This window comes from Punica granatum, chromosome 2 (assembly GCF_007655135.1).
Source record: "Punica granatum isolate Tunisia-2019 chromosome 2, ASM765513v2, whole genome shotgun sequence".
Classification (NCBI taxonomy): domain Eukaryota; kingdom Viridiplantae; phylum Streptophyta; class Magnoliopsida; order Myrtales; family Lythraceae; genus Punica; species Punica granatum.
The window spans coordinates 2,472,384-2,490,191 of record NC_045128.1 but is presented as its reverse complement, the minus strand read 5'-3'; the positions used below and the strand labels follow the sequence as shown (position 1 = coordinate 2,490,191).

At 41.9% G+C, this 17,808-nt stretch overlaps 5 protein-coding genes across 6 annotated transcripts; 2 read left to right on the top strand and 3 right to left on the bottom strand.

The window, feature by feature from the left end:
* Nucleotides 1-1,325: 1,325 nt before the first annotated feature.
* On the top strand, nucleotides 1,326-3,931 carry LOC116194393. The gene is made up of 2 exons (XM_031523208.1): nucleotides 1,326-1,851; nucleotides 2,378-3,931. Exons 1-2 carry the CDS (start codon nucleotides 1,795-1,797, stop codon nucleotides 3,479-3,481), a joined length of 1,161 nt encoding a protein of 386 aa, XP_031379068.1. The 5' UTR covers nucleotides 1,326-1,794; the 3' UTR covers nucleotides 3,482-3,931.
* A 1,567-nt stretch (nucleotides 3,932-5,498) lies between these two features.
* On the bottom strand, nucleotides 5,499-9,057 carry LOC116194392 (CRM-domain containing factor CFM9, mitochondrial). Its single transcript, XM_031523207.1, has 4 exons — nucleotides 8,859-9,057; nucleotides 8,374-8,656; nucleotides 7,433-7,834; nucleotides 5,499-6,906 (listed from the first exon to the last, which is right to left on the bottom strand). Exons 1-4 carry the CDS (start codon nucleotides 8,930-8,932, stop codon nucleotides 6,013-6,015), a joined length of 1,653 nt encoding a protein of 550 aa, XP_031379067.1. The 5' UTR covers nucleotides 8,933-9,057; the 3' UTR covers nucleotides 5,499-6,012.
* A 279-nt stretch (nucleotides 9,058-9,336) lies between these two features.
* On the bottom strand, nucleotides 9,337-12,454 carry LOC116194394 (NAC domain-containing protein 73-like). Of its 2 annotated transcripts, none has more exons than XM_031523209.1 (5): nucleotides 12,210-12,454; nucleotides 11,533-11,674; nucleotides 11,021-11,198; nucleotides 9,877-10,604; nucleotides 9,337-9,774 (listed from the first exon to the last, which is right to left on the bottom strand). In XM_031523209.1, the coding sequence occupies exons 1-5, from the start codon at nucleotides 12,215-12,217 to the stop codon at nucleotides 9,718-9,720; spliced, it is 1,113 nt and encodes a 370-aa protein (XP_031379069.1). In that variant the 5' UTR covers nucleotides 12,218-12,454; the 3' UTR covers nucleotides 9,337-9,717. The 2 variants fall into 2 exon arrangements, with proteins under 2 accessions (XP_031379069.1, XP_031379070.1); XM_031523210.1 differs by having other exon boundaries at nucleotides 11,533-11,671; nucleotides 12,210-12,451.
* A 410-nt stretch (nucleotides 12,455-12,864) lies between these two features.
* Nucleotides 12,865-15,153, bottom strand: LOC116194395 (ribosomal RNA-processing protein 8). Its single transcript, XM_031523212.1, has 9 exons — nucleotides 14,967-15,153; nucleotides 14,759-14,820; nucleotides 14,574-14,625; nucleotides 14,189-14,303; nucleotides 13,997-14,091; nucleotides 13,651-13,757; nucleotides 13,423-13,537; nucleotides 13,295-13,339; nucleotides 12,865-13,197 (listed from the first exon to the last, which is right to left on the bottom strand). The coding sequence occupies exons 1-9, from the start codon at nucleotides 15,087-15,089 to the stop codon at nucleotides 13,126-13,128; spliced, it is 786 nt and encodes a 261-aa protein (XP_031379072.1). The 5' UTR covers nucleotides 15,090-15,153; the 3' UTR covers nucleotides 12,865-13,125.
* An 867-nt stretch (nucleotides 15,154-16,020) lies between these two features.
* Nucleotides 16,021-17,773, top strand: LOC116195503 (fatty-acid-binding protein 1-like). Its single transcript, XM_031524737.1, has 4 exons — nucleotides 16,021-16,566; nucleotides 16,697-16,937; nucleotides 17,019-17,110; nucleotides 17,396-17,773. The coding sequence occupies exons 1-4, from the start codon at nucleotides 16,296-16,298 to the stop codon at nucleotides 17,527-17,529; spliced, it is 738 nt and encodes a 245-aa protein (XP_031380597.1). The 5' UTR covers nucleotides 16,021-16,295; the 3' UTR covers nucleotides 17,530-17,773.
* Nucleotides 17,774-17,808: the final 35 nt, after the last annotated feature.

Sequence of the window (17,808 nt, the reverse complement as noted above, 5' to 3'; positions counted from 1 at the left end):
AACCAAGCCTTAAACTAACATCGGTTAGTTCAAGTGGTTCAACACTTATTCCCTTTAAAAAATGTATCGGGTTTGAGTTTGTAAATGAAGAAAATTCACACTAGAAGAGTTTTACCATTAGTGTATCGAGCTGGCTCCATTAAATTAGTTGGAGCTTATTAAATTTCAGATATTAAAGTTCACACCAAAAAAATTATGCTCCTTACGCATTATCTTTTTTTTTTCCCCAAAAGAATCGGTGTGGAACAAATCTGCAAAAATTACCTCTTTCACAAATATAGCACTAAAAACTCGAAAATCCTATAACTTAAAGGAAAAGCAAGTATATTTTCCTTTATCCTTTTACAAATTATGTTAAAAAATATCTAGAAAGTTTATTTCGTGTAAGTACCTCTATTATATTAAGATAAAAAATAAGAATTTTATACTGCATTCTCACAATCCTTTTGTTACATTACATTATTTTGACTATAAAATTCCAAATATGCCTATCCAATATATATATATATATATATATATATATTATTTACATATCAATCCATAAATATCCTTAAAATTTAAAAGTTCTATGTAAAATCATATCTGCTCAAAATATGCTTTTCAGATCAAATAGTAATTATTAATACTTCGTTTGGTTTCGTAATTAGATTTTAAAATTTTAATTATAATTTTAACTCAACTTACTACACAACAAAAATCAACTATTCAAAGTAAAAAAAGTGAACCTCATACATAAATCCACATACAACTCTGTTATACACAATTCAATCTTTAATATTAAATTCTCTAAACTATTCATTACTTTTTCAATTTTTTTCTCATAATTCAACAATACAATCATTACAACTTAATTAAAATCAAAACTCAACTCAATTCAACTCTAAAACCAAACACACTATAAATCAATTTAAAATCCGACAAACCTGCGACCCAATGTTATTAATTCATCTTACTTTATCTATTAAAATGTCGAGACGACTCATGAAATATAACGGTTCTCAAATCAGATCTTCTTCGAATCACTTTTGCCGAACCAAACGGCTCTTCCATTAGCGGCCCTTCGATGGTACCTCCGACAAACCCAATGGACGAGGTACCACTCTCCGAGGAGGAAGCCTACGGGGAGTAGCACACCATAGTTTTCTCAGGCAATCTTAGTAAGTTTTTTTGTTTTTTGTTTTTTCTATTTTTTGGGCATTTCTATTTTTATTTTTTTGACAGAAGAACAATAAATATCATAATTAATTAATTGTACAATTTAGTTAGGAAAAAAGGGAGATAGGAAATATGAGAGGCCACAGGCTTTTTCTCTCTCTGGACCTCTAGCTGGTGCCCTCTGTGCCTTTCTCTCTCCCCTGTCTGTCTGTCTGTTTCTCTTCTTTCTCTCTCTTCGGCTTCTTCTCTAAATATTTGGGGGAACAGAGGTGTTGCTATCTGGTGAAAGAGCGAAAAACCACCAAACGGCTATAATTGACGTTAGAGGTCTTCCTCTCTCTTCCCCCATCCCCACAACCCAACTCCACACCCCCAGAGAGATTGAGAAGTTGCTGAGAGGAAGAAAGACACAGAGGTAGAAGGAACCGCACACAGAGACACACCCAGAGAGAGAGAGTGAGAGCGGTGAGGTTTCAGATTCTTTGCTGCTTTGTCCTGCCCGATTCATTGGTCGAGATTCGTGGCGACCAGGGTGGTCGGTTTCGGTTCTGGATTTTGAGGATCGACGGTGGCGGAGGGCAGTGAAGCAGAGGATTGAAGCAGCATTTGTTTGTTTCAATCCAGTCTCGGTGGACCTCCATGATGTCTGAAGGGTACAAGAAGACTGATGACATCTGCGACGACGTCTGCGGCCAGGTAACCCCACAACACGCACCCCTCATTCATGATTTTCCCGGTTGATTGATTTGTTGATTGATTCCTCCGGTGGAGCCGGTGGTTTGGATGAGATGGATGGTGGCGTTGCTCTCGAACTGTTGGTTGATTTGCGAAAGCTCCTTTTTTTTTTTTTGGGACATTGCTACAATTTCCGGGCTTTGTGTCTCGGAGCCTTTTTCCGGCTGGAGTTTGAGGATAAAATTGAGTAATTGCGGAATGCTCGATTTCGTTGGTCGTGAGATCATAGTAAAATTCTGTAGTCCCCGTGTAGATTTATCCATAGTCTTATGCTCGGTTAAGAAATCTTCATGGTTTCGGGTCATCGGTGTATCGGACCAATGTAGACCTCGGTCAGATGGCTCTATGCTTGTAAAAATCGCATCTTGATGGCTGTGACTTACCGGGTTCTTGCTGTTTTGAGGAAGAGTGGCTTAAAAATTTCGCAAATTTTTGTGGTCAAATTCTAGTTCTGATTACAAAAATCTTGTTCTCGGTTTTGTGCCAGGCTCGATCAGCATTCAGCATGTCAAGAGTGAAATGTTTCTTCCGGGGCTTCGATCTGAAGGCTATTATACTCCTCTTTGTCGTCCTCCCAGTCTGCATCTTCTCCATGTACCTGCACGGGCAGAAGATCTCCTACTTCCTCAGACCGCTGTGGGAATCTCCCCCGAAGCCCTTTCATGAAATCCCCCATTATTACGACGAGAATGTCTCGATGGAGAATCTTTGCAAGCTTCACAGCTGGAAAATCCGAGAATCTCCGAGGCGGGTCTACGATGCAATCCTCTTCAGCAATGAGATTGATATTTTGACGATCCGATGGAACGAGCTGTACCCTTATGTGACCCAATTTGTGCTTCTAGAGTCAAACTCTACCTTTACAGGGATACCCAAGAAGCTGCATTTTGCAAAAAACCGGGACAAGTTCAAGTTCATTGAGCCTCGGTTAACTTATGGGATGATTGGGGGAAGATTCAAGAAGGGGGAGAATCCCTTCATTGAGGAAGCATATCAGAGAGTTGCCCTAGACCAGCTCCTTAAAATAGCGGGGATCGAGGATGATGACCTGTTGATAATGTCCGATGTTGATGAGATCCCAAGTGCCCACACCATTAATCTTTTAAGATGGTGTGATGATATCCCTCCTATTCTTCATCTCCAGCTGAGGAATTATTTGTATTCCTTTGAATTTTACACTGACAACAAGAGTTGGAGAGCTTCGGTGCACCGATATGAAACAGGGAAGACTCGATATGCTCATTATCGGCAGAGTGATTACTTACTGTCCGATGCGGGGTGGCACTGTAGCTTCTGCTTCCGCCTTATCAACGAGTTCATATTCAAGATGAAGGCTTACAGTCACTATGACAGGGTGAGATTTTCTCATTACTTGGACCCAAAGAGAATTCAGGACGTGATCTGTAAGGGTGCCGATCTCTTCGATATGCTTCCCGAGGAATACACATTCAAGGACATAATCGGGAAGATGGGTCCAATCCCCCATTCCCATTCAGCTGTTCACCTCCCGGCATACATCCTGAACAATGCCGACAAGTACAAGTTCTTGCTGCCTGGGAACTGCATAAGATCAGAAGAAGAAAGTGGCTGACGCGGATTTTGGAAAGGGTCATCGTTCTTAGACAGTTGTCGAGTATGCCTATGTCTCAGGGCACAAGGTCTCCACAGTCAGAGGAGGTTGCAGATTTTGGTACAAGATCATCTTGTATCGGTCTAGAAGAAGGAGACTTAGGCAAAGAACTTTGCGAGTTCTCGGCATTTTTTGAGGAGAGACTCTTTGTACATTCCTTCTATTTGGAACCGATGGGGCTGAGTTTTTTCTGAGGGGAAAAGAGGTTTTGTGTTAGGCTCCGTATCGCAGAGTTCCCTCATTGCTTAGGAGTTGGCAGCAGCGTTTTCCATCCTCTTCTCGGGCGGGAATTCTTTTTGCATCGACAGTCGTTAAATTATTCGCATGTAGTTCAGTCATATGTACCTTCTGATTGCTTCTTCATTGATCATAGAGCTGATTAATTCTTTTACATGGCAATCCTTTACGCTCTCCCGCTGTCCCCCCATCGGGTCATATCCTCTGTGATTGAAACTCGACTCATACCCTAACCTGCTGTCTCAATACTTTATTCGGGTTTGCAACTTCATACTTGCTTTGAAGTAAAACCCTTCACGCCACCATGGAAACCGAGTTTGCTGCGAGTACAAAACTGGTCAACACCAATATTAGAAGACTTGATCAAGAGAGGGCGTAAGCGCAATGATGCACCTCTCGTCTGATGATCAAAAGGATCCAAGTTTGATATCCAGTATGACTACAAGTACCGCTTTATTAGATATTTAGGAAATCTATTTCAATGTATTAGATTTATCGGCCTCTCCTATAATAGAAAAAATATATATATATGTGTGTGTATATATATATATATTAGAAGACTTGAACATTATCATATTGAGTCAACCTTAAGTTGAGGAAACCCACATTTCCTGAATCTGGTTACAATTCTAGCACTTAATGTCAACCGTAGGCATTGAGGTTGCTTCAGTCTATTGTTCTCTTTAAACCCTTTTCTATTCTCGACCACAGGAGTCGGTTTTGGCAGCTAAAGCTGAGTCGGGAAAAACAGCCGATACGTTTACGGTCTTTGATCGATCCCCATCCAGGCACTTCGAGTCTTCTTCTTAGCACCATCATCGAAACTTCAAACCCCACCAATGCAACTCTATAAACAAAAATAATGACAATTTGAAGGTAAACTTGCAGTCTTGGCCCCCAAAAAAGAGGGGGGGGGGGGGTAAACTTGCACTTTATACCAAATCCATTGACTTCCCTCATTCTCTACCAAACACACACACGCACAACAGAGCCCCCAGTTGTCAAGATTCTTAATATAATAACAAACATGCAAACCCTGGTTAACCCCCCTTAATCTTCCAAGCTGTTCCATGGAAATTTTCGATAAACGACACCGTTCTCCTATCAATCCTCAAACCAGTAAAAAGCCCTTTTTAATAGGTGGTTGAACTATGCGTATATCCCTCCTGGAAAAGGTGACACTTGGGCATGTCTTTTTTCGCATAATTCCCAACCTTTTTTTTTTTTTTTTTTTCTGGAAAGGCTCTACCTGATTTTAGTTAACCTGTTCTATCTTCTGATTATGGGTCAGTAAGGGACGAATAGGTAGATTCGGGTAGTTGGTAAAGAGGTGAGATTCGAGCAAAAGGGTTATCGAATAAATCGATCGGCTACACGATATTCAGGTTCTGACCCAACTGACTTTATCCTTGACCTGATGATTTGAGTGAGTCAAGATTGGGGCGACTGTCTGTATTAAGCGACAAAAAGATCTTGACGGAACCAGAGGAACGTGTCGACCGGATTGACTGGAATTTAAAGGTCATAAATAAATGAATTGATAACGACTCACCGCAAGCAAAATGCATTAAATACTACTTGTTGCTTGCTGATTGGATATTAACTTATCGAGTGGACCGGACACGTGTCACCTCTTGATTTGTTTGCCCAATACGGACCACCCACTAAAAAGAACTTCATTAAACAAAAAATTCATTATGGCAAAAAACAAAAAAAAAAATCATTTGATGATAATAACTGGGAAAAAGGGAAAAAAAAAAAACATTTTGTTGATGTTTCTGAGAATGGCAAATGGCATTTTGGTCTACAAGGAATGAAGAAGAGATGCTTTTATTGTTTTTCTTGATCCTTGTTCGGAGAAATGTCACCGGAGACGATTGCACGGAATGATTTGAAATGCTAATGGAGGATTAATGAGAACTTACCTAATCGAATTACTGGGATAGTTCGAGAATGGATTCTCTTTTAACTTCGGAGCTGATCATCCCGATCCCGAGTCTCATCTGTTTTGAAGCAGCATTTGTCTAAGCATTCACTTATTCCCCATCTTTCCCACAGTCTATGCTTTGCGTTTCCTCCTCACCACACCAGAAACACCTTTCGAAAATTCTCAATTTCCTGATCATTAATCAGAGTAACAGCTACCATCTACATCCAAGCGAGAAGAGTATTTTCTTTCCTGCCGCACTCAAACTTCCTCTTTCCCGTGCAGTCTTTCCGCGCTCATTAGCTCCAGTATCTGTCGCTGACTCCTTTCATCTGTTCTTCCCCGTAGAGTCAGAATCGCTACCATCACTGAAAAAATCACGTCCCAGATTACTTGTCCTGTCTCGCATTTGAGGATGAAAACTCTCTTCTTCATCAGTACTGCTTCTATAATTATGACTTTGCGCTATGTCTGATCCTCTCGGGTCCTGCTCTTCCTCGTTATCAGATTCCCACATAGCATTGTCAAGGTCTCTTATCATCTCTTCTGAATCATAATCTCTAACAGCCACATTCTTCCTGAAACCTGCCTTGGCATTTCTACTTTGAGGAGCTTTATTATTCTTATTAGCTTTTCTCGACCGCCCAAATTCTTCATCTGAACCATCATCATAATCTTCTAGATCTTCAGAATCACCCGAATCCCATCCATCCTCCTCCCCCTCGTCCGAGCCATCACTATCAGTCTCAGCGGCCCGCTTTCCATGCTTACTACCCTTCCAGCCTCTCGGGCTTCTCATCTCATCATCATCAGAGGCATAGTCTCCCCGATTTCCTGATCTTTTTAACCTCTCACGAAAATCATCCTTGTTCCAGTACCTAATTTTGTCGGCTTCTTCTTTCTCCGCCGCTTCCTCTTCTGCCCATTCTCGATCTGCTGCATCTTCTATCTCTGCAATAAACTTGTCCAGCTCCTCCTGATCACTATCATCAGCAGGTTCCGATGGAGAAATCTCAACTGGCTGTTTGTCTCCTTGGAAAACATAAGGACTTCCTTCCTTTTTATCAATTGCATTAAAGAAAGTGGAAGCTACTCTCTGAATGCTAGCCATTGCAATTGGATCCTCGGGGTTTACACCCATTCGCCTGAGCTGCTGTTCGATTTTCTTTATGTTCAACTTCTGTGATTCAAGAGCTTGCTCGAATCTGGCCTTAAACAACGCCTGCAATATAATCACATGAAATGTAACCTACTCCAATATTAAAAACAGATTGCATAACTAAATTCATTTATCTGTGGCTAAAGGTCTTAGATTCAAATTTTCCAGCCCATCATTTGACAAGGTTTGACCACCTACATGGGCCTCATACATGAAATCATCAGTTCGTAAGGTATTAAAGTTCCGCATGTTGACTCCTTGAGGAGTCTTCAGTTCACCAAAAGGAAAACTGAAGGCAACTAGGAGGAATAAATACGTGTATAACAAGCACCATAGCCATTTGAAGAGCTATTTTATAACAAGTTCATGAGTTTCGTAATCTGGAATTCACAGATTTCCCCCAACATATGCTTATTATTATTATTATTATTATTATTTTAGAATTGGGGCATTACGCAACTCCATCATTTACATTTTATAAGTCATTAAGCAAACGCAATTGCCTCAACCAAAGCAATTTAGCTTGATTGCCTCAGTGCCAAAAATTACAAGAAAAAATATTGAGAAAAATCAAGAGTGATTTACTGACCTTCCGTTTTGTGAGGGTATTGATGGGTATCAAATTTTTTGGTTGACGATAATTTCTACCTCGAAACATGATAATCGTCTTCACATTGTGTATGTTAACAACAATGCCACCACTTAATCTGGCGAGCATTGTCGCCATCTCCTTGATCTTCTCTTTGGGGAAGTTATCACAACAGACTTGCACAGTCTGGTGAAACTTCCAATGGAGATGCATATTCTGTACCACTCCTCCAAAGACTCCTCGAACACCGACAGGAACGTAATTCTTATTCTTAAATCCGATTTTCTTTAAAGCCTGCAGCTGCTCGGTGGTCAAAGGCTCAGGATCATGCCGTGGGGGAGGTAACTCGGGTAACTCGTATTTCTTGAGCTTTTGCAATAGCAAGGCCACTTTCTTCTTGGCCTATCCAAATAAGAAAGTTCACCATCATTAGTCTATTGATTGCTGAAGACCAATCACCACATGGAAAAACTCAAGATCTATAAGCCAAAAGAATCAAGAGTTGCTAGACTAAGAAGAGATACACTTAGATGTATATGATAGCCGTAAACTCTTAACACTTAGATGTATATACAGAAACACCGCCTTTTGGACTTGAAGTCGGGTGGGAACTGCTGTAGAAACCAACTCCGAGATCAAACTTTTGTGCTTAAAGATTAGCTTGTTTCTCGGAAGGTTAATGACTAGTACATCTTTCACTTACTGCACAATTTTTACCTCTTGTTTGGACCATCAATAAACACACATTGCATAAGCGAGTTCCTAAATCATCTTCAACAAATTTTCACGGATTTTGTGACAGCTACTCAGCAAACAAAGCATAATCTGAGATCCATAAAATCTGGAATTGCACACTAAAATCAGAAACCATGTTAATTTATCCAAAGTTCTAAGCTTGTAATTCATAGCGGCTTGGGAATCTGAAATTCCGAAGTACATACTCTCTTGAGGTTGTAGATGAGCCTCTCCTCATCAGTCATAAGCTTCTTTCTCAACTTCTTCGCCCTCCGGACCTCCCTCAGAGTTTTCCCAGACTCTTTGCGCATTCTTCTCTCCACCTTGCTCCTCATGCTCCTCCCTTTCGTGGACATCGGCCGGGACCAACCTCCCCAAGGAACCAATGCCAACCGCGAGCAACTGAAATTCTCCTCACCATTTCTCAATTGCTGAGCCACATTTCCCGATATCAAACTAGGAGAAGCTTCTCCAGATAGCATCACATTCCTGGGCAGATTCAAACACGATCGAAGAAGGGTCAAATCATGCCATTCCTATGGGCGAAATTACACTTGATTCAAACTAAATCAACAAGAAATGCCAAGAAAATATGATATTTGCCAAGAAACAAATTAGAAAAACATAATCTTTATCAGGTCCATGGACAACCCAATAGAGCGGGAGCTAGAGAGAGGAAGAGAGGGAGTACTTGGGCGGATTTGAGCGAAGAATGGCGGCGACGGAGCTCAAGCAACGCCTTCGAAGGCTCCTCGCGGCGAACATCTGCGGCTATCAAGAATCCCTTCCCTCCGGCTATGGCTCCATTGGTTTCTCCTGCTTCTACTTGGGAAGGACGCTGTGATGATGTCTGATTTCGCCTAGTTGGGGTTTTGGTGGTTTTAGGGTTTAAGCAATTTTATTTTATTAATTTCATTTTTTTTTCCCTTTTCTTCTTTTTTAGCTCTTGAGGTGTTAAATGACGATAATAACCTCAAGCCAAAGAGGGGCGACCGCTTGATCAATTAGACCCTCGAGTAGAGATGGTTAACTCGAATATCGACCACCAAGTAGTTGAGTCAGTAGCCTTCTTTTAATGGCTCTAATCCGTAAACACGAGAAAAATCGAGTTTTTAGCTTGTCATTCGTAAAACAATCATACAACAGAACTGAATTAAGGTACGATAATATGACTAAAAGATACGAGCACTCGCATGTAATGTACTATAAATCACAATAGTTGACAAATGTCCAACAAGATTTAATCAAGAACATGGACCCACTTAAATTCTTAGCCATTACATACTTGAAATGTCACAACACGGGATGCCCGAATGGTTATTGATGTCTTCTGCCGAACAGAGGAACGTTTCGAACCCTCGAGGCTTGGAACCATTACTTTACTAATCATGTAACACCGACATCCAAGGAAAAAACTTGAACCGTAAAGAAAAGCAAGGTCCCCTTGTCCCGTGAGGATCGATTCACATTGCTGCCAAAGAAAATCGATCCTCCAAGGATGAACAAAATTGGGAATGTACAAAAGGCTTCGGCCGTGTTATGTTAGGTCTTCATATGAGGCCTGCTAACCAGTCGAGTACACTTTCTTGGGAGCCCAATGGCGAATCCTGCATGGCATAACAAGAAACAACTGTAAGATCATACTATAGGAGGTTGGTTGCTGTTCGAAACTGAGACATGGAATATAATTGAGATACGGGGTCGCTTACGTTCTGGAGAAAATCTGGCGGACTGTCAAATTCTAGATTCGCAAGGTCGGATATTCCACAGGGAGCATTATAAGCTCCAGTGGACTCGTCATCCTTCCTTGTCGAGGTACTGCAAACAATTTGATCGAGGCCTGGATTAATGGGATGAGGATGAGGATCAAGAATCTCTTTGCACAACAACGGATCTTCCAATCCCTGAACTTGATCTTCATAAGCCTGAGATTCACCAACCAACCAATCATTGCATTCGTGGTCATCCCCTACAGGAATAACAGAATCGTCCACGTCGTCTATGGGGGAAGCTTTCGCCACAACCAGTGGAGGAGCATTTGGTTTTGGGGTCTTCGGGCTCGTGCTCAGATCTTCCACAGCAGAAGTTCCACCGTTTACGTCACTATGCTTCTCCGGCTGATATGATATTTTGGAAACAACGAATTCCCCTCCCTTCTCATCCTCTTCTGTCCCGAGATGGTACTGGTGCATCACCCAGTTGGATTTATGGGGCTTGCATCCCTTCTCTGAGCTTTTGTAAAGGACCATGATTTTCTTCCATCCTTTGTGGACTCCATTTTCTATTATGGGTTTAGTCTTGCCTGTCTTGTGCCAACGGACATTCTCGGTAATCAGATTCTGGCCATTCTGAATCTTACGGCGCTTTCTTTGGCCTGTGGAATATGCATTAACCGTCCTGTGGAAAAAATGCATGCTGCTTCCATCTTTCTTGACACCTGAAAGGAATACAGCAAATTATCATGCAGAATGAGAGACGCGATAAAAAGGTGTAAACTGGCTTGTTAATGTGATCGTGAAGTTGTATATATCAAGTAGGTGATAATACGCAAAAGACAGAGACATCACTTCCAATGGTGACAAGTAGTCTTCCTAACGACCGATATATCAAATTTAGTAAGAGTAAGAATCCAAACCAGAAGCTTCTATTTCTAAAACACTTTTGAATTAATGGCTCTGATGTCAGTAGCTTTCCTAATTATTGATAAATCAAAATTAGCTCCGATTTTGCTTCATAAATACATCTTATCTAGATTGTCTGCAAATAAAGCAACTATATTGCCAGAGGTTGTTTGTTCTAGCATGGTTTACCAAAAAGTGCTTAAACGAAATATAGGTCATTTGCGGTCATCACCAGGAAGATTCTTGGGATGGGTATAACATATCCCTTTCTCCTCCTTAAGCGTCGGGATGAACTCATCAATCAATTCATGGGGCTTTGCATCTCCAACACCACATTTTGCTGCCAAATGCTCGAGGAGTTCTGCTTTAGATGGATCAAATTTGACACCAGCAGGCAGCCCAGGCCAGTCCTGATTAACATTCCAAAAGAAGCTCCATAATTAAGGATGCACTGAATCATTAATATGCATCATATGATTCATACGGTATATCTATATCCCAACAAAATCTAATTTATATAGTTTCATAAATAAAGTCTGAAGCCCAAAGCGGTATTGAAATGATTCTCTTTCAGCATATCAAATATTCACGATATAGTATTGCACGAATATACTCCAGTGTGGGCAAAAAAGCAGAAACAGGAGCTGGTTACTCTATATATGCTTGACCCTAACAAGGACAAAACGGAGATATGAACCTGTCCATAAATTAAGTAAATCCCACATGAAAAATTTGTAAGCTTACATGATTGTTTGCGATCGAATGATGACAATTCGGGCATTCGCGATTCGCTCCCGAGTCTCTACTCGGGGACTGGGAAGCAGAGGACCATGTAGGATTTTTCACTTTCTTCGCAATCGTCCTTCCATCAACTAGCCAATTCCTGCTGAGAAAGACAAGCAGAAAGCTCAAAAATCGGTAAAGCAGCACCCTTAATCAAAGAAAGTAAACCCCGGCAATGCAGGCATCGTGGTGCTAGCAAATCAGAGCAGATTTATCGAATACACCCAACTTCATAGCGAAATTGCAACTTCCTTCCCCATTTTGCAGCTTATGGTTTCATTTATTTCCATAATTTTAAAACAACTAAAGCTCCATTTACATTATTGAACACACTACCACGACTCTTCCCACACGCTTTTCCACACCTCAGCCTCTGCGACAAGCGAGCAGCATTACTTATCGATAACCGATTACCCGAAACACTCGACTCTCTACTCATTACTAACAGGGCATCAACGAGCTTCGAATTTCCGATGATCCAAGACAGCGAGTCCATTCATTTGAAAAAGCAATAGTCGCCGGAGAACCAATCTAAGCTTACAAATTCGATCATCGGACTCAAAACACCCCCCGGGAAGCAAAAAATCGAAATTTCCCGGCAATAACCTAAACCGTTCGACCCATCACGAAATCCTCACCTTGCCATTGTCGTTCACGAGCTAGTCAGCAGCACGTCGGAAGTACATTCAAAGTCTTCACAGAGAGAGAGAGAGATGTCTTTGGGCTCAAAGCTCTGCCCTTTCTCCAATGGAGTAAGGAAGCGAAGGGCAGAGTGAGACGGAGAGTGTGTACAGAGAGATCGTCAATGGCTGAGAGCGGGAAGGGAGATTCGGGTGCAAACTAAAGAGGTTTGGGCTCCGAACCTCAGCTTCGGGAAAGATATCTCATTGCGACGAGGCCCCTAACCGGGGGTCGAGTGGGTCCCTCGTTGACTGAACCTGCTGTTTCGGGAATCCTAGGGGAGAGAGAATGCTTGTCGGGGTTTATACTACATTCGTGCTACGCAAGCCTATCGTACAATTCCCGTTTTGCCCTTCACCACTTTTAGAAGTGGTCACACGATGTCGTTTGATATCTTGTTTAGAGCCAATGCGAACACTACTGGGCCAATGGGCACATTGAAGCTGAGTTAGAAAATGCGGGAAGGTAGCTTTGTACTGTTCAGGATAAAAGGGACAAAAATTATAAGCCGTTGATTGCTCCGACTCGCCTCGGCGCGAGACCGTGTTTTTCCCAAGGCGAATACCGATGTTTCTTAGTTCACTATAATTGAAATTGAATTTACGCATAGACTCAGGGAAAATAAAAATTAGAATTTCCACGACCAAGATACAATCATCCTCGATGAACTTTCGGGTTACAAAAAATACTATTGGGCCTCAGCTCGTAGTGTACTAAGGCCCACGATTAGGCCCGCCAATGAAACCAACTCCATATTTCTCATCTATAAGAGCATCGTAATGCCCCGAAAAAGGCATGCTGATCGGCAACTGCCTTTACAAGGATTAACAATCAATAGTTAAAGAAAACATTGCTCATTGCGCCGACTCATTATCACCGGCGCTTGTACACGCATGGTTTTAACTCCGGCCACTCGATTTCCCTCGTTTTTGAGTTTGACTTCTCCTGTATATAAAAAAAGAAAATACTAAGAGTTGATAATCAGATCTACAGGATGAGCGGTTGAGTCTGTATGTATAGCTTAGCAGGAAGGCAAGAGTACCTTCTTCTTGAAGTATAACAAGGCAAACATCTTATTTGAGAAATCCTACACAAAAACATTGATATACCACATCAGAAGCGACCAAGAGAACAACTAATGCAAGAGAATGAAGTAAGCCGATTAGGTACCTTGAGTTCTGACTTAAGCCCGAGCTCACAGATAGCATCGACAAACTTGTCTGGATCGGCTCCTCCAGTATTTGGGTCTAGCCTGCTCTTTACTTCTGCTATAAGAAGCCATCCGCTGCAAAGAATTAAGCTCCATAAGTTGAAAGCTGCCAAAATGACGGGGCAAAGAAAAAAGCAAGAACATTATCAATTTATTCAGTTTCGAGAAATGGTATATATTAAGCTGACCCTGGCTTGAGAACCCTGTGAGCTTCAGTGAGGTAACTCGGGTAATTAACTCCCATGAGGGAAAGGCAGAAAACGGCAACATCTACCGAAGAAGATTCTAGACATGTCTGCGAGAAGGCACAAACAAACCAGTCAAAGATAAGCCGCGATAAGCCGTCCTAAGAGTTACGGAGTAGTTCATAAAAGCTTCATCACTTTGAGCATTCATCAACCAGTCAATCGATTTTATAATTCTAAAATGATTGAAGGAGTAAATACATCCCAAGATTTCCATGTCTTCAAGACCAAATGTATGAGAACTCTCCTAATTCCATTGGATACCTTAAGAAAGGATGAAAACACATACATTTGCCATGTCACAAGCTATTACTGCAGGGTCATTTGAAACAAGATCAAATGAGAAGACTTTGTTCTTGACGTTTTTCGCAAGGCAAGCATCCCCTGAAGTATGATCAATAAAATTATAGAAGCTGTCAATAACCAACGCATGTACCAAAACTTTGAAGTACTACTGTAATAGCATTAAGCAGACTCTCACCGCAGCCAAAATCAGCAACTAGCAGAGACGGGCTGCGATCTTTCAGCCATTTTATGATTTTGTTAACTGGCTGCTCAGGCCATTGCGACATTTGAGCTTGGTATCCTGTATGATACTGGCAAAGGTAATTAAACACGAGTTAAAAGCAGCTTCTGAAACAAAAAAGCTCTGCTAACCAAAAAATGAGACGATGATTTTGTTACAAAGGAGTTGCCGGAATCTACATATTATCTAACTTGTCCTAAATAAAGCCATGACAGTATAATTCAATCTCCAACCATGACACTTTTCGTGTTTAAAGACAGCATAGCAGCTGAGGGACATCTAAGGGCCACTTTCAAAATCTCAACGTATCGACAAAATCCCGAATCGACAGAGAGCTCACCATATCGAACAGCGATGGGTCTTCCTTGAAATAATTCAAAGCCTCTTCTCCCCTGGGGGAAAAAAATGAAACTTTAGAGGACATAGTGCTGGAAACATTCGTCGCGAAAGTATCTGAACATAACACAACTCCAGTTCACATAAAGAACGTTTGACGGCACGAAACGAAGAGTGGCAACCACGTACGTGCAAGTGTAGAGCTTCTCGTTGATCATCCTAAAGTGCCCGCCGGACAACTTCGCCCTCATCTGCACAATCAACTCTAACCAACGTCAGGCTCAGATGAAATTCTCCGCCAATCACCTCCAAAACAATCAAAGTACGCATCTTCTCATCGAGTGAAAGCATCAGAGGATTATCAAACCGGCACCCGAAAGGAGGAGGAGGAGGAGACCTTATCGAGAAAACTACTTTGGTTGGGCTTCTGCTTCTTTTGAGTACCAGAGCTGCTAACTTTCAGCTCGCTTTGAGCCCCGTTATGCTTCGCTCTCTTGCGCTTTGAGCTTCGTCCCGCCATTGTTGCACTTCCCCGCGGACCTTCCCTTCCCGCACTGGGAGAAGAAGGAAGGCAATCGCAGATCCAGTTCGTAGAGAAGAAGAAGGTCGTCAGTAGATTGGGCCTTAGGGCTTCACGAGACGGCCCAATTCCGGCCCAAATTTAGCCCATAACGAGGATGGCCTGCCTTCAACTCGTCGAGAGAGGTGAGCTATTTGACTCATTCGGGGAAGTGAGTGAGTCGAGGCATGTGAATTGGTCTCTAGACGCCACTTGACACTTGACAGCCTAATGAAAAAGACAATAATTGGAATGCGCTCTCGTTACCCAAAAAAAGATTGAGGAAAGCGAGTTCCACGACCACACAAACTGTACCGGAACGGAACTGCGAATGAATTCTCTTCGATACATATGCACATCTATTAATTCTTTAGTTGGTTTGTGCACAATATGTTCGCATTCATTAGGTTTAGTGGTACGTCATTTTCATTACCATGCATGGGACGTTTTACTCCGCGATTACTTGACGCCATTTGCATATACATGCTTAAGGCATAAATCTCCATTTGAAGTCAAAAAGCGTGAAAAACTTATCATAATTCGCCTGCAAGTTAGCACAAACTTCAATGCACATCATTTAATTAATGACGTAAAATATCTAATGAAGTTACAGGTTATTGGAAACATTTATTTATATATATAAAAAATTCAAACCGATCATATGTTGTATTACTCAATCTCCCGTAAATTCATGAAATTTTTTTATATTTCCGACGTTGAACTTCAACATTTAGCGTGTTCAATGATATGGTCATGAATGGACAGATGAGAGTACACCAGCCATATGGTATGTACGAATAATGCTCGTTTAGATGTCAGGTTTGGTGTGCGTACACCAGCCCTATGGTACGTACGAATGATGCTCATCTAGACATTAGCGGGGTTTGGTCTAACAAGAATTTCTCATCGCCATAGACACATTGTTTCATTGAGCACAAATGTGGAGTTCCGGAATCACAGTGATTGCCGGGTCGCGATAGTGATCGGAACCGAGGCTGTACGTGGAGGCTAATACATCAAGGATTTAAATTCCCAAATTAGATCCTCTCATTCGTCTTCTCAGTTTCTTGTTCTATATAAACACAACCTGCCAGCTCCCAACTTCACTCATACAATCAACAAATACCAAAGTCGAAACCTTTCGCCGAGAACACGAAGATCTCGGAGATGTCAATGAATCCTAAGGCAGCAGATGAGCTCGAATCGAAGAGCAGCGCGGCTTCAGAACCCGAAATACAGACAACGGGAGAGGTTAAGAGTGTGAAAGTTGAAGAGAAGGAAACGGTTGCTGATAAAGATGAGGAGCAGGTTGGTATGGAGATAGACCCTAATACCGGAACCTCTTTCCCGGTTAAGTTGGAGGACGGGAAGCAGCTGAACTGCGTCGGGTTGAGGAAGAAGTCCATGCTTGGATTTGACATCAAGATATATAGCTTCGGTAATGTATTACGTAGCACTATCCGAACCAATTCTGCAGTAACCGCCTCGATCAAGAATATCGAGAAAAGAGAGGACGATGAAGATCAATAACGGCACTGCTAATAAGTATGCACCTTGGCACCTTGCAGGGATGTACGCGGATAATGAGAAGCTGAGAGATCTGCTGAAGTCCTCTTTCAGCGATTCCCCAGAGAAACCGACGAAGGAAATGTATCAGAAGGTGATTGACAGCGATGTGGGGATCACAGTGAGGTTAGTGATCATGTTACCGAGCATCCCGGCGGCTATGATGAGAAGCCCAGACATGGAACTCGGAGCAGCCATCAAGAAGTTAGGCGGCGGCAAGGAGGAGAAAAAGCTCACAAAGAGGTAATGACTACGAACTTTGTATCCCCTAGGATTAATGTGTGCCATGCCAACATCCGGCTAACCTCTGTGGTTCGGCGACAGGAGCATGGGAGAAGCAACGGACAATATGAAGCTTACTCATGGCTCAGTGATCGAGACTTCCCGGCTTCCGGGATATACCCTCCAAACGAAAGGTAACAATAAATTATTAAACCGGGTAGTATACTGAAAGATATTCATTGTTTAACTCATGACTGCATTTTCCTGGAACTCGAACTTGTAGAAAAGGCTTACCAGTACGCATATTAGGTATGCTTTGACATTCCCGGAACCGGAAACAGAGTAAATAAACAGGAATATAGGTTTTGCTGAAAATCGAAAACAAAACCTGAAACTTCAAGCTTGACGCGTATTCAAGCATGATTGAACTATCACGTTATCGAAATCTTACCAATGGAATTGTCCTAATGGGTGCGCAGTGAAGGGCGAGGTGGTGAGTATGATCAAGAGCGAGCTTCTGTGCAGGGCTTACATATACATGTACCTCGGAGACGAAGTGCTCGACAAGGATGCTAAAGACAAGTTCGGAACTTCCATGCTTAAACTTCTCTAAGTGGACCGAATCGGAGAGACTTTAGTTCCAGACTCGTGCTGGGAGGAAATAAGGCATTGTCCATAGTAATCGAGCAATCTCGATATGACAAGAACGATAAGTACGAAGAAAGATCCTGTTTAGTAGAGTAGAATGAATCCCGAATATAATGTAATTCCGTAGAATCGTATCTTGTATGGTATTGCAGTCCATTCCCTCGTGATCCCATCAAAATAAAGGTAAACTATAGCAATTATCCCTTCCATTCACCTCTTCCTTTCCAGAATATGCATCTGCCCA